This window comes from Mus pahari, chromosome 8 (assembly GCF_900095145.1).
Source record: "Mus pahari chromosome 8, PAHARI_EIJ_v1.1, whole genome shotgun sequence".
Classification (NCBI taxonomy): Eukaryota; Metazoa; Chordata; class Mammalia; order Rodentia; family Muridae; genus Mus; species Mus pahari.
This window is the reverse complement of record NC_034597.1, coordinates 65,705,134-65,729,932: the sequence shown is the minus strand read 5'-3', so window position 1 is coordinate 65,729,932 and position 24,799 is coordinate 65,705,134. Positions and strand designations below refer to the sequence as shown.

The window sequence follows — 24,799 nt, the reverse complement described above, 5'->3', positions numbered from 1 at the left end:
GCACGCTCTGCTCAGGAACTCATCCGTAGTCCAGTGCACGCTCTGCTCAGGAACTCATCCGTAGTCCAGTGCANGCTCTGCTCAGGAACTCATCCGTAGGCCAGCGCATGCTCTGCTCAGGAACTCATCTGTAGTCCAGTGCACGCTCTGCTCAGGAACTCATCCGTAGGCCAGCGCATGCTCTGCTTAGGAACTCATCCGTAGGCCAGCGCATGCTCTGCTCAGGAACGCATCTGGCCCATCAGAATCCCACAACAGCCAGGCCTCTTCCTGTGCTATTTTAGGTGGTAAACTCCCAATCAAAGAGACAGACAAGCAGATTCAGCCAATTGGATCATGTGAGGCCCATTTCATTCATAGATCGGGTCTCCGGCTAATTTGGAATATTAGGTGGCAAAAGTAACCTAACAAGGATTTCATAAAACCTCATATCCCTCTTCACTAAGGCAGAAGTTTCTCTAATGATTGCTGCTTAGAGTTTCTCCCAGGTTCAAGCTCTGTAAGAACAAGGGCTAAAGCCGGGCGGTGGTGGCGCATGCCTTTTTAATCCCAGCACTTGGGAGGCAGAGGCAGGCGGATTTCTGAGTTCGAGGCCAGCCTGGTCTAAAAAGTGAGTTCCAGGACAACCAGGGCTATACAGAAAAACCAAAACCAAAACAAAAAACAAAAACAAAAACAAAAACCAAAAAACAAGGGAGGGCTAAGCCATGGCCGCCTCCACCAGCTCATTTCAGACATGCACTCCAGACTCGTTAGAGAAGCGCCGAAAGCCAATTAATTTGGTGCCTTTTTTTAAAAATTAGAGTTCAGGTGCAGCTCAATTTCCAAGCTTTCTTTTCAAAATTACCCAGCCATTAAAGCTGCATAATCTTGGGCGGCTTTGAAGAACATAATTGATAGATTTTTTTCACGCTTCACACGTTCTCTCTCATGTTTATTCATAGAAAATGAATCCGTGTTATAATTTACACCAACTCTTAGAGTGTCTGGCTTCCTGTATTTCTAAAGGGGAGGAAAGAAGACACACTTTTAAAAGACGTTTAAAAAACTAAAAGCAGACAGCTCAATCCTGGGTTCCAATTTCCTTGCTTTAGTGCGCAAAACTGAGCCCGAGAGCGCGAGCTCCAAGAAGGTTGCCTGGCAACCCAGACAGGCACATGCTCATTGGCTTGCTGGCTAGCGCAGTGGAGAGAGCAAGCGTTCTTGTTGGGACGTTTTTCATGAATTCATATTCACTTTGATTGTTCTATTTGCCTGCCGAGGTGCTCCAGCCAGGCCTTCGGAGCCACACTCCAGATACAGAATAGTAGTTGTCAAATGTCCCTGCGTATCCAGTCACTTTTCCATATCCACGTTAAACCAACTGTATCTGAATGTCGGGGCAGGGACTATTTCTAAAGCTCTTACAGCGATTCCAATGAGCAGCCAGCAATGCTTGGGAAGCTGACTTGAGTCAGCCAAGCCCTCTCCAATGTGGTGCGTGAATCACAAACTATAGAATCTCTTAGGGACAAATTAGAGGCTCCATCAGCCCTGTAGGAACTGAGTGCCAGAGAAAGATACGGGCGTTTGTAGTGGTGAATGCCAGGTGCTTCCTCCATACTTTAAAGTGTGGAAATCTCTCCTGAGCTTTTTTTTTTTATTATCTGCCTATTTCTCAAAATATAGCAGTTTCTACTCTCAGTCATACTGGTCTTTCGTGTGTGTGTGTGTGTGTGTGTGTGTGTGTGTGTGTATGCATACATGTATGTGTATTATATGCATACTATTATATATGTATAATGTACAGGAGCACATATGCACAAGGAGGTCAGAGGTCAACTTCCTCCAGTGTCTTTTCTTGCTTGTCATTCTTCAGGCACTCTTCCCTTTATTTGAAACAGGGTCTCTCACTGGCTTGGGATTTTTCCAAGCAGGCTAGGTTGGCTGGCCAGCAAGCCCCAAGGATTGAGCAGTGTCAACCTTCCCACTGCTGGGATGACAATTATGCATCACTACACTGGCTTTTGGCTTTTTACATGAGCTCAAAGTTATGTCCCCACACTTTACTGGATGAGCCAGCCTCCCAGCACCATACTGGTCTTTTAGTTACTCAAAATTATTAAGCCCCTTCCCTCCTCAGGACCATTTGTATTATACTATTTGGTAAATGCACCTCCTCCCTGGATTTGGTAGCAGTTAAAACAGCTAAGTTATATCCCCAGGAAGTCATTGCAAACTGCACATTTGGGGCTGAGAAGAATAATGGCAGGGGTTTGGGGACAGTTTGTTTCCCAAGTTACCTAGCTGTCAGTAGGTATACAGACAGATCACCCTAGGGGCGGTCAATGCGAAGCGTCCAGTGTGAGCTCTAGGGAGACAGAAGGGAAGATTCGTGGGATTAGGCACAGACAAGGTCAGATCCGTTAATAAGGCAGCCACCAGGAGAAGGTAGTGCCAAAAGACACTTTTAATGAACCCAGGAGGACCGGAAGGCACAACTCTTTGGATCTGTGCTGAAGAGAAGATGCTGTAAGAGAGGGACTATGGGAAGAACACCGAAAGGCAAAATTGGATGGTAGAGGATGTAGAAACGGAGGGTGGCACTCTGTCTCAAACAAGCTCTGATGGTGGAAAGCCGTACTGGAAGGATGCTTCCAGCCTTCAAGCTCAGTGTACGTGGAAAGGCATAGTTTGATTGTATCTGATTTTGTTTCCTAGCAACTGTACGTTTTTAATAAGGCCTCTGTCCCTCCTAGTGTTTCTCAAGCTTTGATGCGAGTGTGAAACATCACAGTCCATTCTCCATGGCTGTTCTTGAATGCCAGAGCCTTGACCATTCATAAATAATGGGCTTTTATTTTTATAATTATGGAGCCTAGGAGTGTTCAAGGGCAAGGGGCTACCTCTGCTGAGGGTCTTCACTAGAGTCCAAGGTGACACAAGACACCATGACACGGAGCAAGCAGGACCAAGAGAGCTTGCTGGGTTTGGTTTGCCTTGGTTTTATAGTGAAAGCTGTTCTTACGATGCCGCAGTAATCTGTGAGTCAACCGCTCTCTGCGTGAGGGTAGACCCCTTGTGGACAGAACACCTTCTGCTTTAGTTGGGGTTTCATTGCTGTGAAGAGACACCATGTCCATGGCCACTCTTATAAAGAAAAACATTTAACTGGGCAGGCTTACAGTTCAGAGGTTCAGTCCATTATCCTCATGGCAGGAAGCATTGCAGGCAGACATGGTGCTGGAGAAGGAGCTGAGAGTTCTACATCCGGTTCATCAGGCCGCAGTAAGTGAATGTCACTCTAGACCTGGCCTGAGCATTTGAGACCTCAAAGCCCACCCTGAAGTGAGGGACTTCTTCCAACAAGGCCACACCTCCTAATAGTGTCACTCCCTGGAGCCTGTGGGGGCCATTTTTATTCAAACCACCACACCTCCCAAAGACCCCCTCCGCCAGACAACATTGACGTGTGACCTTGGGGGTTACATTGACAGCACGTGAATCTTTTGGAGAAGCATTCAGACCAAGGCATGAATCAAGTGGGGATCTTTAGAGATGCGGGTGCTGGTTCAGTAGGGCCAGGGGGATGGCTGAGACCCACAGTTTTAAACGGCTTCCAAGTGCACCATGTCTGGGTACCTTAACTGGAACAGAACGGGAACAGAACATAAACCGCGTGCTTTGGTGGTAGCTGTCTATAAAGTCATTCACTTTCATATCAGATCCCACAGAGCTTTAGAAAGAAATGTTTGCTTGCATTGTAGATTTTTTTTTTTAAAAAAAAAAGATTTCTATTCCAAAATAATGTGCCATCGCTCTCTATTAACCAAGTTATTTAAATGGAGGCCTTCAGTTTTCGAGTGTCAGGTAATGTAAGAATTATCATCCTATTGCTTTCTTGTCTGTGGATTGTGGGCAGCAAGTGTGCACTAACTCAATTGTCCCTGTTTGTGTCCTTCATGCTGTCCCAAACCCCCAGTTTCATTAAATTCTTTTCCCCCTTTTATTGAAAATAGATTTTTTTTTTTACATAATATATCTTGATCACAGTCTCTCCTCCCTTTACTCCTCTTAGTTCCTCCCACCTCCCCTCTCATCTGATCCACCTCCTTTCTCTCTCTCTCATTATACAACAAACAGCCTTCTAAGGCATAATAATAAAACAAAATAAAATATAGTAAGGTAAAACAAAAAACTGACACACAGAATAGGACAAACAACAAGCAGAAAGAAAAGAGCCCAAGAAAAGACAGAAGAAACAGATAGATCTACTCATTTGCACACTCAAGAGTTTCACTAAACTGGAAACCATTATGTATGCCTAAAGGTCTTCTGCAGGCCCCATGCATGTTGCCCCAGTCTCTGTGAATTCATTTGTACACTGATCCCGATGGCTTAGAGGCCTTATCTCCTTGGTGTCCTTCATCCCCTCTGGCTCTTACACTCTTTTCACTTCCTCTTCTGTAGGGTTCCCTGAGCTCTGAAGGGAACCATCTCATTTAGGGATGGCTGTTCCAAATTAATCACTCTCTGCATATTGTCTGGCCATGGGTCTCTGTGTCTGTTCCCATCTAATGCAGGAGGAAGCTTCTCTGATGGTGGCTGAGCAAGGCACTGATCTATGAGGATAGCGGGATGTCATGAGGAGTCATTTTATTGCTATCTTCTTTTAGTAGAACAGTAATGTTTGGCTTTATCTTAGGCCCCTGGGCTATCCAGTCTCGGGTTATTCAAGCAGTGTCAGGCTCGGCTTCCATCTTGTGCAGTGGGCCTTCAGTCAAGTCATGCATTGGTTGGTGACTCTCACAAGCTTTGTGTCACCATTACACTAGCAGATCTTGCAGGCAGGACACCATCGTTGATCAAAGCATCTGTAGCTGCGTTGGCATTTACATTCTCCTTTGCTGGCACACCAAGTACCTCTCTGTACCAAAGTTGCTGGCCCCTCGGGGTGATACAAAAGTCAATAAAAAAAATTTAAGTATATATGTAAACTCCATCTTTCAGAAGTAGGGAGAAAAGATGTTGTGTAAACAAGAGCCATTGTTACTGGGCAGGGTAGGGAAGGGATTTCTGTTACCAGAACATTTTTAGGGAACTCTGAAGAGTGACTGATTTCACAAGAGGATCGGTCAGTATTGCCCATTCTGATCATCCAGCCATCTTCCTGGATTTGGGGACTGCAGGCAGAGCCTCACTGGCTAAAACAAAGTCAGGTTTGTAAGAGAACACTGCCAGCCTTTACTCTGAGGCTGTGTGCCTTCTAGTGCTATAGATGAAGAATAAAGGTCAGGGTAGTAGATACAGGGCCCAAGGACACTAGAGGTGTCCCAGGGACATTGGAGCACATGGACATGTGTTTCAGGCACTAAGCACAATATGGCACAGTCTAGTTTAGGTGGCCAAAGAGATCAGTCTTTGAAAAAGGCTGATATTGTGCCCCTGAGTCAGCCTTGATGGGCATGTGTGCGTGGTACATGCATGTCTACGTGGATACAGTCAGTAGGCTAGCTGGGATTTTGTAAGTCACCTAATCCAACCATTGCATCATGTGGACTCCAGAGTCCTAATTTCCAGGCAGGCAGCAATCCACTCTATGCTGGGACCTTTCCAGGTAGATTTATTTCATAACCTTCCTTGTAACCACGTCTGCCTGCCCAGTGTTTAGCGCGATCAGTAAACATTGCTAGTGACTAGTGTAAATCACAACTGAAAGAATTTCCATGTTCTCACTAAGTATCAGGGAATGTGCGTGGCTTTGTAGGAGGTACCAACCAACACATGTAAGTAGTCAATGTTTCTCATTCGTCAGACCCCAGCTCCCCAACAAATGTTTGATCCTTCATTCAGGATTGAGATTTGAGTTCCCATAATACTTCATTTATAGTTTTGCTATACCTTTATTAAAGTCTGTGCTTTATTTTAGTTGTGTGTACATGAATGTGTGTGCATTATTTCTTTGCTGTATTAACATCTGTCATGGTTTGAAAATGTTTGGCCCAGGGAGTGGCACTATTTGGAAGTGTGGCCTTGTTGGAGTAGGTGTGTCACTGTGGGTGTGGGCTTTAAGACCCTCATCCTAGCTACCTGGAAGCCAGTATTCTGCTAGCAGCCTTCAGCTAAAGATGTAGAATTCTCACCTCCTCCTGTACCATGCCTGCCTGAATACTGCCATGCTCCTGCCTTGATAATACTGCACTGAACCTTTGAACCTGTAAACCAGCCCCAATTAAATGTTGTCCTTTAAAAAACTTGACTTGGTCATGGTGTCTGTTCTCAGCAGTAAAACCCTAAGACAATATCTTTAGGTACAAAGTGGAGAAATTGGAGTTGGCTCAACTTTTATCCCAGGTTTTATGTAATATAATTTGAGGGAACTTAAAAGAATCTTTGTTGTACTCCTCCAGTATGTAATGAGTTGAACAGGTCAGAAATACATAGGTACCCATTTGATTAAAATTAAGGCTATGCTCAAGAAGTGGGTACACTGTTATTCACTTTGGCCTTATTTGCTAGAGCAAAAAGACTGAGGCAATCGAAATATCCATAACCTGTAAGTCAGACCCAGCTTGGACACAGACACAATCCAAGGGACCTATTGAAAAGGCGAGCTGGACTCTGTGTGACGAGGTTGCTCCATCTCTGAGGACGTCAAGGTTAGGTCGTTTAGTGGAAGAGCGTGAGATAGGGAATAACACACTTTAGGATGCACGTGACACATGCACAAATACTCCTATGCTACAAAATAAGTGGTGAGAGTAGTTGATAACTGGGCAGAACATTGAGGAATTGAGACAGAGGCAGTGGGTAGCTGATACAATAGTGCTTTGGGGTTCACAAGCCCTAAGGGTAGAACCTTATTGTAAATATCTGCTGTGCCAATTCTTAGCCTACACTGTTTTAATAATAGTTGGACAAAATTTTCAGCTGGCTCCAGTAGACTGATAGCTTCAAAGCACACCTCTAGCATGGGATGGGAGAGGGAGTGTTTGCTACTACAGATCTTCAGGTGCAGTTTAAGTAGGGAAACGAGTGGCTTTTGTCTACCGTTGATCCTTGAGTGTGGTTCAACTCCTCATGCCTCACTTTGCTTGCCCAAGAGAAATGTAACCATAAGCAGCTAAATTTAGAATGCTCACGTCCCTTGTGCTACTGAGTACCTTGTCTCTCATCCACAATGGTTCGTCTTCCTTGGTAGAGTTTACCTGTCTTTAGTCTGTGTGCTTACCTATAAAACCTATAGCTGCAGTCTAATCCCAATCAATAGTACGGTTAGCTTCTTCATGTGCGTGGAACACAGATAAATATGGTGTCCGTGCATACAGGAGCTGAAAATACACCCAGTCTAGGGACAAGCCACTTCTACATAAGTCAGTGGAAAGGCTGGGCACACGTTTTAGAGGCCAAAGCTCAGTGTCCTAGCCACTGTATAGCAATGGCGCTTCTCTGGGGGTCAAGGCAGAGCCATGCCACATGGAGGGCAAATTTCTGTTGTCTCAGCTGGCTAGCCCAGGAGGAGCTGGCCACTGCAGACTCACTTCCTATTCCCCCATAAGCACACCCATCCCTCCCATAGTGAGACCCAGTGCAGAGGGACAGGAGGCCCCAGATGTTACTGAAGCATATTTGGTCAGTTCATATGAGAAGTCATTTTACCAGCCTCCAAGCCTGATCGTCACGATTGAGTTCAAAGCGTTTTGAACAATCCCCGTTCCAACCTCCTTCAGGCAATTAACGGCAACGTATCTCTCGGTTTTCAGCTGAGACCTTTCTCCTTGCAATACCACTTACGCGCGCCCATAGTTGTGTGTGGTGTCCGGTTTTGCCAGTTACTCAAGTACAAAGGCTCTCTCTCTCATACAGAAGCCTTCCATAGCCCTCATACAGTTTCTCAGCTATTATGTGCTCTGTGCTAGCGAGCTGTAAGCAACCTTGAAGCATATGCAGAAACAACCAGAATTGGGGACATTTTATTCGTAAAGATTTTTTTTAACATGATTTATTTTCATTTTCCATTAAGGCAATAATAATATCCTTCCTTCGCGGAGGCAGACGGGCAAACATCATCCGAGGCTACACGAAGTTCTGACTAAAGTCACAGCCAAACACCTTGCATCCGATGCAGCGCAGCGGGAATACTGCTTGGGAGCTGGAAACAGTCATCTATTGGTTTCCCGAGCCCACTGTCAGGGGAGGGAGCTGAGAGGCCCTGCATTTGCATTGCTTTGGAAGACAACAATGTTCCTTTACATCCTCCCACCCCTAAGGAAGATGCTAAGGCGGCAAGCCTTTCACTAAAGCAGAGGGAGTCTCGCTTTGGTTCACAATGCTCTGTGGCTTTTTAGCTTTTTTGGTAGGTTTTTGTGGAAATTGCTTATCTAGTGGGAGCTATTCAAATTCATACTGTCCTCTTTGTTCTGAATTCCAGGCAGTTCCTAGTCAACATTCTACTCTTGACATCCAGCTACATATGTGTATGGGCCCATGTAAGCATTTGGGTGAGTCAGGGACATAGATTATTGGCACATATCAATGCCCCCCTTCCAGGAATTTTAGGGTGGCAAAAAGCTTCTGTAGTACCAGCAAAGTGAGGCTTGGTAATATGGCTGGGCAGCAATCAGAGAGGCCGATGTCTAAAAGCAAACGAAGTTGAGCAGGATTGCTTCCCACAATCGTCAGGCGTTTTGTCAACACCACAATAAGCAGCTCTCTAACAAGTGGGGGTTAAAGGTGTGGAGGTGCACTCAGAAAGGTAGATGCTTCGTGGTCCCACCATGCTGCCCCCCTAGTGGTTTTACTCTCTATTACACTTTCCTTGAGTCCCCAGTGTTGCAGTCTCCCAGAGAGACTCTCGAGACCTTGAGTGATTGGTCAGATACTCCAGTAGCCTAGAGACAAGGCTGGCAAAAAAAACAAAATTAAAACAAACAAACAAAAAAAAAACAAAAGAAAAGAAAAAAACAAAACAGGGACCACAGAGCACGTATGGTTCTGAGGGGAATGGAGCAAACTCACAGGGAGACAGACGGGGAGAAGGAGATGCAAGGAGGGGCTGTGACCACCCAGTGCTGACCTCTAGTTGACAGGGTTTATTTAAGGCAAGTTTGATGATCCTTCAGGTCCTCAGTCTGAGCAAGGGCAAGAGCAACTAGATCAAACTGGCTCAAGAGATCAGGCGACGGACCCTTAAGAACACTGGAGTTTATATCCTAGACTACCAGAGGAAGCAAGGGGGGAGGGGAGGAGGGTGGGCATCTGGAAATAATTTCTTTTTAACTCTTTTTTTTTTTTTTCCTGGTAGAGTTTCAAAGAATAAAAAAAAAAAAAAATCTGTAGGCGAGTACATCTTCTGAAAAAACAAAACAAAACAAAAACAAAAAACCAAAAAAACAAAAGAGAGGCACGTATTGCTAACTATAGCAGAAGCTACTTGGCAGAAGAGATATGTGCATTTCAGATGATGTCTCCAAGGTTCAGGACTTTGGAATGGCTTGAATGGTCCTCTGTATCCTGGGAGCACCATGTGCTGACCCTCAGGCTTGTCTCTGTCGATTTCTGGCTGACTCCTCTGGGACTTACACCCTCTTCATCCCTTTCCCCATGAGGCAGGCAAACACTGTCATGACCATTTTGGGGTTCACTTCAACCAGGTCTTCTGGGAGGGCGTACACCCTTGCTCCGATTTTTCTGGCCATAGAGATGGCATACCTGAAAGGGAGAAGAAACGCAGATGCTGAGCAGCAGTGGCTGAGGAGGGCCCTTTAGGGGCACGGCCACGGAACCCTCAGCGAGGGCACGGACTGGCCACCCCATCGGCCCACGTGGGCCAACGACTCTTGGCTCAGCACCCCTCTGGTCTCAGGATGACTGTGAAATGTATGTTTTGCCCTCGAAGACCTTCCCAAATTTTACCTTCTTAAGATGTATATATGCATTTGTATGTGTGTGCAGAGGTCAGAGGTCACCACTGGGTTCTTCCTCAGTCAGTCTTGACCTTACTCTTTGAGGTGGAATCTCTCACTTAACCCCACTGAGCTCAGGGATTTGGCTAAACTGGCTGGTCAGCAGGCTCCAGGGAGTCTCCTGCCTGTTTCCGGCTCTGGAATCACAGGTGTGCATGACCACCCATGGCTGTGAGCACAGACACTGGGCATCTCCACTCAGAACCTGTTATTGTGAGGCAGGCACTTTGCCAGTTGGGCCTTCTCTCTAGGCTCCCCGCTGCTGCTTTGAGAAATATTCTCTTGGGGTGCAGAGGGTGGCAGGAAAAGCCCAAGAATTAAGTATGAATGGCTAAGAACAAGCACTCCGTGGACTGTGTTTCAACTACAGAAATATCAGAAGAAAACTGCACGTACAATATCTTGTCAAGCATAATACGCAGGTCTATAATTTCTTGTTCCATGTACAGATTTTTTTTTTTTTTTACATACAGTGCACTGCTATTTGAATAGTCAGAGTTCTAGGTTCTGTTTTTCAAATGAAATCATCACAGCCACACAAAAGCCTCCGAGTTCTACACGTTACACAATCTGTTAGTCATGACTGTTTTCACACCGATGCCTGGTGATTCTTCTGTTTCCTCATTCTTTGTAACCCCTTACTGTAACTACTCCACACCTTCGCCCGCCCACCCCTACCCAGGGCCCCACCCCTTCCCTCCTGGTCTCCAAAAGAACTTATCTTTACTTTAGTGACCAAATTAATTTAAAAAGCACCACCCATGCTTCCTCCTTGTCTGTCTCTCAATAACTTCTTCCGCATTAATTACTAATGAAGAAAATTAATGTTTCCATCACAAAACACACAGGGAAAGCTACATGAAAATCTGTGAGGGTTAAAAAAAAAAAAAAATCAAACAAAAAAGATCCCAACCCAACCCATAACCCAGCCTCAAAAACAGAACCATTTTTAGCTCTTGTTGGATATTTTTCCCCATACTTATTTCCCTTTGTTTCATGGTATGTGTGTGTGGGGGGCTGTATGTATGTATGAGCATATGTCAAAGCCAGAGGACAATTTTATATGTTGTTTCTTCAGCTCTGCCCTCTTATTTTATTAATTATTTTAGGTTCTTTTGGTCAGTGTTTCGCACTGGCCTGGAACTCACCATGTTGACCACAGTGACTGGCCAATGAGTTCCATGTACCTGCCTGGCTTTGATACCCTGGCAGGGGGTTTACGGCCCAGGCCACCATACCCAGATCTGTCTATAAAGCAGATATTTTATTCCAAAGCTGTTCAAACTCTTTTCTTTAAAAAGACGTTTGTTTGTGCTTTTGCTTTCAATGTAGAAATTAACGCAAGGCCTCTTGCATAATAGTGTATGTTCTACTCTGTCCCAAGCTCTGAGCAGTTTTGAAAGAATTCTGTCTTGTCCTTGAAGGGCAATGCACAGGAGCCTGGTCTCTGAAGTCAGACTCTGATGTCTTCCTGGTGCAGCTTAAAAATTGTGTGACCTTGTTACATCCCTTAAACTGCACACAGGGCCCAGGCCTGGCTAGTTTCAAACCTTTGTGGTTGTTTATTGTTTTCTTTCTGTTTTCACGATGTTCTTTTTTCTAGAACTTCTGTCTTCTGTGTGTTTCCTGCTGGCTTACCTGTCTTTGCTGATGAGCTCAGCTTAGAAGTCATTTGCTCTAAAGAGCCACAGACCCTTCCTGCCCTCCCCCTCATCTTGGTTCTTCCCCTTAGATATCCCCATTACACTCTACATAACCACAGCTTAACTGTCTTCTCTTCAGTAGCCTGTGCTGACTATTACCATGTGGGGATATTTGGGAAAAGGACCTGTTTTTCCAAAGCTGGCCACAGAGAAAAGGCACTGCTGGGATTTTAAACCAGGGGTGAACCCCACACTTGTAAAGGACCTGGTTATGCCCCTTCTCCCAGAAAGATATGGGGATGTCCTAACCCCTCAAATCTCTGGCCTTGCTCATTGCTTATGAAACTACCCTAGGTTTGGTTTTGCTCCATCCCAACACAAGCAATCTGAAGCTGCTACTGGACCACACCTAGATTGAGGATGAAACTTCAATAAGTCATGAGAAGAAAACCCAGGGATAGCAGAGATAAGGTATTTTCACAAGGCACAAACACCAGATTCTACAAAGGCCCAGTTGACACTTGTGCCCCCTTTCTTACCCCCACGTTTATTTACATACTTTGCATTGTTGAGTTTCTCTTCGTCATCCAGGTTTTCTGTCTTTAGAAGGTCATAGTTTATGGAACCTGGCTGAATGGCATCAATGAGATCCAGAACTGGGAGGCTGGTACTGATCTTTGGGTCCTACGTAGAGAGAAAGGGAAGGTTTATCAACATACTCTAGAGTTCCTTCCGTCTGCCTCAAGGGAAGTGGGTAGGTCTTTCTTCTTACTTATAGAATAGACATAGAGAAGAAGAGACCAAAGATGTCAGAAAAGCCCTGCTTGGTGGAAGAAAAGCACATCTAGCAGGAGACACGTGAGGGTCCAGATAGACTGGGTCACAACAGATGCTCTTTCTCCCAGAAACTAGGAGGGAAAACTCAAGGTTTCCATGGAGACAGCAGCAGCAACAGTGGGATTAAGCACAATGACAGTAATTAATACACTGTCACCACAGGCCCCAGAAACATGTTTTTCTTTTGTTTTTCCTTTTACAAGAGCTTTAACTTTTGAAGCTTATTTTTGTAATCGACACACAGTATGGTATGTATTCCTCGTGCTTTGAGGTATATGGACATTATGGGTGGCTATGTGGAGCTAACACATGTATAGCCTTGCGAGTGGTCATTTTGGTAGTGTGGGTGTTTACTGTTCATGTTTAATCTTTGTCAGTTTGTTCAGTGTTGGTAATAGAACTCCGAGCCTCACACCTGTCAGCATCCGCTGCACCCCTGAACCAGGGCTTTGGCTTCCACAGTTAATCTTCACAGACAGACAAGATGGGATTTATGTGGCTAAGTGAGTTGCTGATTTGAACCTATAATTCAGCCTTAATGTCTGGAAATTTGTAAATGTTTGGATGTTCACGTCTAGTGCTGAGGACACTCCTCAGATGTGGATGCACGGAGCTCAGCAAGTGTGTTTTCTTTATTCGTGGACTTGGGACAAGGGGTGTGCCTGTGCTACTGTCTGAGCACAGAGTATAGGTAGCGCACACTTGGAAAGTGTGAATCAGACTAAATTCTAAGGATGATACCAGTTCTCCCACCTGTTTTCCTATAGAGGTAAAGCAGTCATTTTCAATATCAGAATTAGTCTTTTTAATATTTCCTCTTGGCTGATAAAAGAAGCACTGTAGTTAAAAACAAAGATGGGACTCTACCCCAGTTTCTTCCATTGAGGTTCTTCACTACCTCTGCAGGCTGTTTCGGTGACAACACAGCACTCAAGAAATGAAGTGACCCAAGCCCTGCCTTCCTCCCTGAATTCTGCCCTGGGTGTGGCAGTGGGTGAGGGGTGGTGGGCATCAAGGGAATGGTTAATCAAGAGTGAGCTGTATTCCTTGTTTTAGAGTCTTGCTGGAAAGGGATTCGGCTAATCTGACCTTTCCTTTTTCGTCACTGAGTGGCTCTCTTTAATCAGTGCTGTAATGACTTAGGGAGAAGACAGAGAAGGTCAGACCAGATTGACCTGGGGTGCGAGAGAACTGTCCAGCACTCCTGAGAGCGAGTCTCAGCATGGCTTATCAAACCACGTTCCCACAAGGAGAAGCAGCGGTGACCGGCCAGTTTACAGCTATGGCTGAGTGACCCGTGGCCCCGCTGCCTCACGTAAAGGTGCTTCCCCCTCACTTAGAGAACAGTGCCTGAGCTTATGGGCTGTGACCCCCGAAAGTTCCTTAAGATTTAGCTTCTTTACTTACAAAATAAGGAAAGCCGTGAAGACAAACTCAGAGAGAAGAGCCCCTGGGACTCATAATGCAGCAGTAGCCCCGATGGCTTTGACTTCCTTCCTTCTTCCTTGCTGCCTTTCCAAATGTCTTTTGGGAAATATCTGCTCACCTCAGTCACTAGCCTCCACTCTTTCCTGTGCTCAGCCACCCAGGCAGAGCAGAAGGCTTGAGGTGGGGTGGGGGTGGGGTGGGGGTGCCCATATCCCAGATGAGCTCACAGCTGATGGAGCTCTTGGTACCAGCTCTGCCTTTATTCTTTTTGGGGAGAAGAGACTTTAATTTCTCTTCACCTTCCTGAGGGTGGGAGGGGGGTTCCTCCCCATAAATCCCGACCTTTAAATATGAACATTGAGGCACGGACATGATTACCATATAGATCAAGTGTCCAGGTCCTTGAGAAAGAATCTTGTGAACATACAACCAAAATTAATAAGTCTGATAATATATAATGTTATTATGTATAAAAATATGATTGGGATGAAGTACACCCTCCCACACAAAATATACGACACAAGATATCTTTTAGCCTTGTGATGGTTTGTATATGCTTGGCCCAGGGAGTGGCACTATTAGGAGGTGTGGCCCTGTTGGAGCAGGTGTGTCACTGTGGGTGTGGGCTTTAATACCCTAGTCCTAGCTGCCTGGAAGCCAGTATTCTGCTAGCTTCAGATCAAGATGTAGAACTCTAAGCTCCTCCTGCATCATGCCTACCTGGATGCTGCCATGTTTCTGTCTTGATGATAATGGACTGAACCTCTGAACCTCTAAGCCAGCCCTGATAAAATGTTGTCCTTATAAGAATTGCCTTGGTCACCGTGTCTGTTCACAGCTGTAAAACCCTAAGACAAGCATTTTATACTTTACTACTATAATATAAGAAACTCTGAACTGGAAGTGTGCACATTAAAAAAAAAAATGGATTTCCGTGTGTTACACCACTTCAAAAGAACAGAGCCTAAAATGGGGTGCTTAAAAGAACAGGACTTGAAAATTAACTGTTAAAGGAAAAATGATGAGAAATTGCCGAGAACATTAAACAAGATCATTTAAGGAAATCCAAAGCAAGCATCAAAGCCCTGTCCCTGAAGGTCACTCAACACACAACAAAAACAAAAAGGAAGAAGCAGAAGATGAAACCTTTACCTTGAAGCTAGCAATGGACGAGCTTTTCTGCATCTCCTTCAAGGTCGTGTTCACCCAGTTGACAATAATGTCATCATTGACCTTCTGTCCACCTCCGATATCTTCCAGGATATTCAGTGTGTACCTGAATGAAATCAAGGATGATTGTTTACTTGCAGAAAATAGCTAGGATGTTCTTTCTAGACACATCATGGGAAACAGCCCGAGCACAGTTACACTGGCGAGGGATGGGGGCACTGAATAATGCCGGTCCCTTCTGCTCGATCGATGCTCTATTCACAACAGCTAGAAAATGGAAACAGCCTAAAGGTCCATCCACTGATGAATGGGTAATGAGAATGTGGTACCTTTATTGCATGGGAGGTTATCTGGCCATTCAGGAAAAAAAAAACCAACAACAACAACAACAACAACAAAAACAACAAAAAAATGAGCTGTGAAATCCCCAGGTAAACAGAAACAATCATTCTGAGTGATGTAACCCAAACCGAGAAAGACAAACATATATTTTCTCTCATTTGTGGATGGTAGCCTTGACTCTTCAGATAATGCATGTTCCCTTTGGAACACCGAGCAGTCAGGGACCTAGTAATGGGCTGTCAGGGATGCTTTCAAGTGAAGGCAGATGGAGCACAGTCTATGAAGGGTTAAAGAAGGACCGCTGGTACAGGAAGGCTGATGGGAGGTCAGAATAGGGGGGGAATGTAGAGAGGTATAATTCAAGATTATTAAAGAAAGGACCTTTGAAAAAGTCCTGTGGAAACCTATGACAGCAGAAGCTTTATAACACACACACACACACACACACACACACACACACACACAGAGCAGAGAGAGAGAGAGAGAGAGAGAGAGAGAGAGAGAGAGAGAGAGAGAGAGAGAGAGAGAGAGAGAGAGAGAGGAGAGAGATGCATAAAAACAACTTAAATGGAGTTACTGTAGACTAATGCAATGCATAAGCATATGGTTCTTACAGTGAACTACAGAGCTAATGCTCTCTTGTACCTGAACAATACTGTTCTGAGAAAGAAGAGCAAGCAGGACAGTAGAGATGTGTGGAAAGAAGAATGGAGCAACGGGCTCATCTAACCTGCAACGTCATTCTTCAAGGGACCATGCAAACCAAGGAGCAATGGCCAGTGAGGCTGATTGGCAGGTAAAAGTGACTGCCACACAGGCCACAGGAGAGTTAGATCCTCAAGATTCACTGGTGAGATGGAGGGAGAGAACCAACTCCACACACACACAACTATCCTCTGTGCTCTACACTCGAGCTGTGGCATGCACATACACACCAGCGCCCACCCCACACCGCCCCTGCTGCATGTAATAAAGAATGTTCTTTTAAGTAAAAAGTTAACATTTTAAATTTAAAATGTTAGGGAAAGTTCCAGCAGTGAACAGAATAAAGGGAAAATATTGGTAAGTAGTTAGGAATACAACAGAGAAAACCAAAACCGCAGCCTGACAGAGGGCCAGAACCCTCTCCAGTCCACAGTGGATTTAGAAACTGTGTCTTTCCAGGAGGAACATTTGTTATAAGATCCACCAGTTCCTTAATATTCTCCAGCAAGGAACAGATAACCTGCTTCCATCTGGGATGGGGGAAAGCCAAGCAGGTGAGCCCAGGCAGGCTTGCTGACATCATGGTTCAAGTGCACAGCAGTGGGTCATATTACCCATGAGGGACTTCTTCTCAAATTGAAACCCAGGAAGCTGGTGACTAACTCTCACCTAGTAGGACCTTCCCTATGAGGGTGCAACATTATCTATGCCGGTGCCTTGAATTCTGCTTACACAATCTGTCCTGCCATTTGCTCTGGTTGCTTAGTCTACACAAAGCACAATATTCATACGATCACCCACTGGGATTTCAAGTTCAAACCCTGGAGTTAAAGTGTTACCTGGCTTGCTCTGGCTAACACAGCCTCCTGCCATTTAAAATAGGAGAGATGCTGTAAAAGCTTTTCTCATTTAAGATCTTTTTGGAATTAAAAACAATTGATTTGTTTTACTTATTTTATGCACATGAATGTTTGACGGTATCTATGTATATGCACCATATGTATACCTGGTGCCTGGGGAAGTCAGAAGAGGGAGTTGGGGCCCTGGCACTGGAGTTATGGATGGTTATGAACCACCATGTGGGTGCTGGGAACCAAACTAGTCCTCTGTAAGAACAACAGATGCTCTAACACTGAGCCATCAGTCCAGCCCCTATTTTATTTTTAATAGGAGTTCAGTTGCCTGTGTGTGTGTGTGTGTGTGTGTGTGTGTGTGTGTGTGTGTGTGTGTAGATATGTGCACTTGAAGGTCAGAGGTTGGCACTATTTTCCTGTCATATAAATGACACTGTCTCTCGTCCAACTGGGGGTTTAGCTAGCTAGTTACACTGACTGGCCATTGAGCTCCCAGGACCCACCACCTGTCTCAGCCTCACCAGTGCTGGTTTTACAGACACATGGAGCCATGCTCTCAGTTAGGGTCTAGACTCAGGTCCTCGTGATTGCATGGCAAGCACTTTACCCACTGAGCCAACACTGAGGTGGCAAATAGCTCCCCGCAGCAGTACATTGCATTCTTCTCCCAAATCCTTTGAGAACACAGCTGTGGTCATGTCATTACAGTGACTCAGGTCAAACATCCCAGTACGGCACACAAAGCCCTTCGCACTTTGGCTCACTCACTGTCTCCTAGGACATTCTCAATTTCCTCTTCCTCCCTCATCCTCAGCACACACGCATGTATGTTTCAACTAAACAGAACCAGCAGCAGCTTTCCAACCCACACTATCCACACCGTGCATCCTCTTGCTTTATGGATCTATCTACGCTTGCCGGCTCTGAGGTCCAATCTCCGGGATATTTCCAGTCCTTCGAACACCTCCCAACTCAAGCATCTCTTTCCCAAGCCGTGCTGTGCATTAATTATTAAGCTTGACTCGAGCCTGTTTCGTAGAATTTTTGACAGAGACAGCAGCCGCCACGTTCCCATGGAGACAGGTCCGTGTCTACTTATCATGATGTTTTCAAGGAATAAGCAGGGTCCCTAGTGCATGCTGGACATCCCGTAAATAAGACCGTAGATTGGTGAGCAAAATATGTAAAACAAATGCAAGGAGAGGAATGAGATGCTTGTTTGCACTAAAAAAATAAAAATAAATAAATAAAAAAATGGGGCCAACGTGATAGGAAATAACGAGCACCCAGGATTTAAGTCTAAGGTGTATTTAAAAGATACTCCTAGTTTGAAAAAGATCCTGTCTTTTGCAGGTTCATAAACATTGTGTGTTATAGCATAATTAGCCTTTTATTTTTTTATTTTTTTGATAGCTAGCATATGTATTGATTTGCTTGCATTTGAAACAATGTTTAAGAATGTCTTGCCCAGTGAACATTTCAGCAAGGAATGGTTGACCAATTCCTTTCCTATATGTAACCTGATGGAACTGATGGAACTAGCTAAACACAACCTCCCAGCTGTTTCCATAACTCCAGGTGTGCACCTCCCCTTGTCAGAAACCCAGCCCTGCTCTACTGACCAAATCAAGGAAACAGAAGCTGAGTTCTCTCCCATTCTCTTGACCTTGGGAATGAAAAGCTACAAGGAGAAGCCAACCTCTATGCAGAGATCTGTCTGTTATAACCCAAGCCAAAGAACAGAGACCCTTTTCCTGGATTGTGGGCACTTTGGAGGTGACTTCTGGTACTCTGGTCTTAAGAACAACCTCTCATGGTGGCATAGAGTTCTGATGAGTTACAAAACAGACTCTTGGCCACCTCTAGTGGGGTGCAGAAACTTGGTAGAATCAGACACAGATTTGTAAGAGCAAGGCAAAGGGAAGAAAGACTAGAATTGGGCTGTAATCTCAGGTAGACAGTGCAGCAAGCAATTGTTCATCCAGGTACAGGTTCAAAATGTGAAACAAGAGAGACAGCTCCATGGACCAGAGCTCATTCAGCTTCTCCAAAGGATCTGGATTCAGTTTCCAGCAACTACACAAGGTGGTTTACAACCACTGTACTTCCAGGAACAAGGGATCCAACACCCTCTTCTAGCCTACACTCAGGTGTACATACTACACACACACACACACACACACACACACATTTTATTATCACACATGTTTGGGGTGACTATGCTATTAGCTGGAACACTACTGATAAGATTTCAATCCTGCTGGTGCTTGCAAAACACACTGCGCTGAAAAGCCTTTTGTTCAAATGAAATAGCACTGTGAGCCCCAGTTCCAGCCAGTTCCTTGCTCAACAAAGAAGGATTGATGTAGGGTAAATATGTGAGGCCACAGAAGGCCCCTTGCTTGCTCTCCCGCCTTCCCATACCCAACACTCATTTTAGTTATTTAACATTTGATAAGAGGGACCATGTGTGGTTTTTGATGGTTGGGGACCTAGTCCAAAGTTCCCGTCCACAGCCTGTGTGGCTGTAGGCGATGTTGTCACTTGCCTGCCTTGGAGTTTGCTCTCCTGCTTCACAGTACCATTGCCATCTGCTGGCATTGTGCTTGGTGGAAGCTTTGGTCTCCTAATTTATACATTACTTGCCAGCTGTCTAATCTTAGAATGATTTCCACGCTACGGAAGGGGGAAAAGGAGGCTTAGGCAAAATGACAAGCCATTTATTGTCCTGATAAATGACCAAATTAGCATATCTGTGCAATCCGAGTGAAATAAATTCTACCTAGAACTGGATGCAAATTGAATAGATCTGTTACTGTGTGGCAGGCAGAGAAAAAGAAAAAAAAAAAAGAAAAGAAAGAAAAGAAAACAAAGCAAAAACAAATCCCTGCTGGCCCCATTTACATAATCACCAGGCATGTTCCCTTGATCAGAAGGAACGCATTTCTCTGTCCACTTCCTTGTATGCAGGAATCTTCTGTAATAAACATTTGTGAGAACTGTCACTGATCATCTGGGGGAAGACAGCTGCAGTAGCAGACAGACCTTACCTTGTATATATCTCAGCCCTATAGGAAGGCTTGGGGCCATGTGTGGTTGAAACTTCTGAGGCAGGTGAGCATAGAGAATAGTTTAACAACCTGGAGCACCGCTTGGTCTGGGCTATGAACAAACTCCACTCCTAATAATGCGACTGGCAGTCTGAGACCATTGCCTGTGCATAACACACACACACACACACACACACATACATACATACACACACACACTCCTCCCCAAACCACATGGCTAGCAATCTGTTGGTAATTCAGGACCCTGCCTATCCTGAGCTGAGAGTACAGCTGTCTCTGAACAGTGGAATAAGCTTTGCCTTCCCTTGATGGTTAAACACAGATAAACCCTTTCAGTCATGCTCCATTATGTCCTGGTAAGACAAGCTGGCCTAGATTGGATCTGGGTACACGGTCAGTAAGACAAACTGTCCTCAAGGGAACTTCCAGAGAGAATCTTCTATTTGCCTTGCCATGCCAGTGCATAATTGAGAATGCCTATGATTAAAATAAGATGGATATGGAAAGGGGCATGTGTAGTAACAAACAATAAACAAACAAACAAAAACTTTATGTAACTTAAACCTGTCAATCAAAATAAAGAACTACTCAAACTATGGCCCTAGTAAGGAAGCTCCTCCCCCTGTGTCTTCAAAAACGAAGCCCCAAATATTAATCGGGCCCTCCAAGCTCCCTCACCCATGTGGCCTGCTGCCATTCTCAATGGCATAGTTCTTTCTGATCTGTATTATCTTTTACTTTTGAATAAATTTTCTTGCTACTTTAGCAATCTGTGTGAGTCTTTCAATTCCTTGAGTAAGAATCCAGAGCTTAGAAACACTCAGACCAGCCCTGACCACTAATAATACTTTCAGAACAAATGTCATAACCCAGGGTCATTTCTAGATAGTATAAAATTTACAATAGAATAGAGTTTGCTTACGTTTCCTTATCATTAAAGTAAAACATTTAAGTGTTATACTATATCATAATCCATGAGAAAATGTATTTATACCAATGAAAATGACTTGCTTGAAAGCCATCAGTACCCAAAGCCTTTCTGAATTCAAATCATGCGAAAGCAATGGAACTCAGTTAGAAACAGTTCATGGACTTATGTACTGGTAAGTCTGGCACTTGGGAACTTTCCAAGAGATTCCAGTTATAAGAAAAAAGATCTAAGGTGGAGATTTAAACCTATATGAAAATAATTTACTGTGTTGATAGAAGTTAGTCAAAGGTAAGAGGATAAGAAAAGATATGTGAGTCAGGAGAAGTTGTGGTGACTAGATCAATGTCAGGGAGAAATGTTCAGAACAAAGAACATGGCCAGGCACACAGAAGGTCACTCTGTAATAAGATACAAGTATGATTCATTCGGACAAATTAGCAATCTAAAATACTAACGAACCTAACAATAGATTTTTTATAAGAACTCAAACAAAAACTAAAAGTTAAAAGAAAAAATGTAGCAGAAAAACAAAGGCACTTCCTTGGTTACTAAATCTAACTTATAAATGGCCCAGTCACTAAAGTCTCATCTATCCTGTGCTTCACGTTACCTTCTCATGAGCTGCCAAACCAATGCCAGTGTGAGAGTGTGGTTTCCTTCATTGAGGTCTTGTCCTGCGATGCCAACCAGTGAGAATTTAGCTTGATTCTTCCCCAGATCCACTGCATAATTACAGTTCTCCAGCTGTGAGTGAGGCAGAAAGAAAACAACTCAGGCGTCACCTTGGTTATGATAAGGATCAGAGAATGATCAAAATAAAGATACAAAGGAAGAGAAATAATGTCGGACCTGTGTAATCTCAAATAACAACTGGTTCCGCACTACTATGATTTATATTAGTTAAAACTAGAAGGAATTTACTAGCATGAGCACTTCCATGAACATTTGCAGTACATAGTGAGCCAGCCTCAATGATTTGTCTGTGATGGTTCTAAAATAGCTAGACTTTTAGAGATAGATAGATAGATGATAGATAGATAGATAGATAGATAGATAGATAGATAGGAAAAATTTATGTTCTCTGTCTTATGTACACATAGTGGACAGGCATGTAGTCAGATAGCCCTGTGGCTACTCGTAGATCATTATGGACCACAGAAGGTAGGTGAGATAGCTCAGCAGGTAAGAGGACTTGTACTGAGTCTGACAACCTGGGTTCGAGTCTTGGAACATACATGGTAGGAAAGAACTTATTCCTGCAAGGTGTGCTCTCACCTCCACATGCACGCTATAACACGTGTGTATGTTTGCATGTATCTTCACACACACACATGAGTGCACACACACCAAGTAAATAACTATAAAAACAACCAAAGAGATGAAGAGCATTGAGAAGTGACTGTGCCAACCCTATGGCTACAAAACCATGCTCCTACTGCGCTGACAGTACCAGCCACACTGTGAGCAGGAAGCCCCAGGTCTTTAGAAAATTCGAATGAAGATCTTGCTGGGTAGGAGGGGACCCAGTGGCTTTGCTGTCTCTAATTACCTTAATTGGAAAATGTTCATGATAATGCGTACAGACATGCAACATGAATCATAAATAAGCAATCAACTGCAATGACAGGTTCACTGTAATGGAAGTATTCATAAGGTCTTTGACTGCTGCAGTTAATACCTGCTGAACACGCAAAAAAGCTTGGCTACCTGGTACTGCACTCACAGAGAGCTTTTGCAGGCTAAGGCTACCAACCTGCCTCATGGCCCATCAGGAAAACCATTGTTTACCTTTTTCATATTGCCCCCCAGCTTGGGGTATGGAGGCTTGTTTACTCTGTTCCAGTCAACAGGGACTTTGATCTTTTCATAGAGCTGGAAGATGACTAAGGCATCCGATAAGTCACTGCAAACAAACACACACACAGAATTCTCAGAGACCCAACACTGTGATCGCAGACTATAGTAAGTGAGGCGCTTAGTTCCTGCAACATTCCTGGGGACCCTGAGAATTTGGTAGGAGTAGCCCCACCTTTAAAGATGTGGAAATTGTGATTCAGAGAGAGGTTTACCCTCTTCAGTGACCAGCTATGTCCCTCCCACGGACAAAACCTGCCTTTACTCAGGAAAAGAAACATGGCTTTAGCAACAGCACCACACAGGAGGCAAAACACGCCTCTGTTTTGCCTGCTCCTGAGAAGATCATGAGCTTATGATAAGGCAGCAAGTTTGTTACTCTGCAGAGGTATGCTTTTCATATTAAATACAGTGATGGCTGAGGCACAGAAGTGAGCTCCTCCACAGAGCAGGTCCTGTGGCACTTCTGTTTCCCACCAAGGTACACATCTGGGAAGGAAACACACACCACAGTGGTACGGCGTGTGGAATCCTACGCTCTTTCAGGGTCTCTGTGCTATACATGAAGGATGAGCTCCCAATCCTTCTTACCTGTACAAATGATTGACTCGAGGGTTAACTCCCAGGGAGTTCATCCAGTTCCTGAAGGTCCGCTCTTCCCTCGTCTCACCTAGGTTAGTGAAGACTAGTTAATACATAACCTAGAGCAGGGCTTGTTTAATGATCTAAGATTATCTACTGTGGATTCAATACAGACAAAAGATATGGAATAAAACAGAGGCTATAGAGGTGGGCCGATAATCTGCTAGTTTTCCCCATTTAACTTCTACAAGCAATTCGATAGCATCAAACAAGATTTGGAGGCACCAAGGAGGCTCCACAGAGTCAGCTGGATACACTGAGGGAGGAGGCAGGTTTGTTTGCTGTTCTCCATGAGATGGGGGAAGAACAACGTAGCCCAGATTTGGAAGTGTGGAATTGCACGTCACTTCCTGCGGTCAAAAAGCCAAATAGGAATGAGGGGAAGAGTAGAGCATTTTGGGAAACCTCAAGACGTGAGTAGCAGGAGTGTAAACATGAGCACGGAGAGAGCAGTCGGCACGCTCTCCACTCACAACACTGAAAAGTGATGCGTCAGGGATCTGCGCAGTGTAACCACAGGGCCAAGCCTGTCTAGAGGCTCCAGCCAGGACCAGGAATCTCTGTGTGCATGGTAACAGATTTACACGGATGTATTCCACAGTGCCAGTCATTGCAGGTTCTGCTGCTTGATTGCTATGATAAATTCTTGAGCAAGGCAGATACAATGAAAACTATGCCAGATGCACGGGGCAGCAGTGTGCAGAATTACTAAGGGGTGATGATATGCATTTATATTAAACATGCAGAAGGGGTCCTACTTGGTACTAGCGTGTGAAGCACATTTAACCATTTGATGAATGGAGGGACGGTCCCTAAGACCTACTAAGGTAATTGATGCATGAGACAGTGTAAGTCCAGAAGAGCAGAAGGGGAAAACAATCTAGAAGACATTTCGAATGAAGAATTATTGGTATTATTTGTTTACATAATAGATTAAGAGTGAAGGGCAGAAAAATATCTTAGTAGAACTCAAGACCATTAGTTTTGGTGACCAAAATAAAAACAAAACAGGACAAAATGCGATGATGAATTGAAATGAGAGTTACTAACTTACTAAGGAGGCATACAAGAGGCTGGAACTGGGGAAGGAATGGGGAGGCAGGAGGGTTCAGTTCAGCTTTTATGTGCCTTATTGGGAGAGCCCGAACTGTGCCACCAGAGTGGTAGTTAGAAATGGTTGATTGACTAGTTGGCTTGATGTACAGATTTAAGATCAGGACACAAAACCACTAAACCATCACTTATCCAAAGCAGCAGGCTTGAATATGGACTGATACCGTGTCAATAACTCAAGTGAGGCACCGTTGAAAGGGTTTTACAGAAAAACAACATGGACTTTCTTGAGTTAATAGCATCCATTCAATATTAATCTTTCCTT

At 44.4% G+C, this 24,799-nt stretch overlaps 1 protein-coding gene across 2 annotated transcripts in view; it reads right to left on the bottom strand.

Annotated features, from left to right (window-relative positions):
* Window positions 1-9,317: 9,317 nt before the first annotated feature.
* The window catches only part of Lcp1 (lymphocyte cytosolic protein 1), a 95,795-nt gene continuing 80,313 nt past the window's right edge, over window positions 9,318-24,799 (bottom strand). For both annotated transcript variants that reach the window (XM_021203192.2, XM_029541878.1), the window contains exons 12-17: window positions 23,371-23,449; window positions 22,714-22,828; window positions 21,536-21,669; window positions 15,005-15,128; window positions 12,147-12,271; window positions 9,318-9,690 (exon numbers count right to left, since the gene is read on the bottom strand). In XM_021203192.2, the coding sequence (XP_021058851.1) occupies window positions 9,558-9,690; window positions 12,147-12,271; window positions 15,005-15,128; window positions 21,536-21,669; window positions 22,714-22,828; window positions 23,371-23,449 (710 nt within the window). In that variant the 3' untranslated portion in view covers window positions 9,318-9,557. The remainder of the gene's footprint in view (window positions 9,691-12,146; window positions 12,272-15,004; window positions 15,129-21,535; window positions 21,670-22,713; window positions 22,829-23,370; window positions 23,450-24,799) is intronic.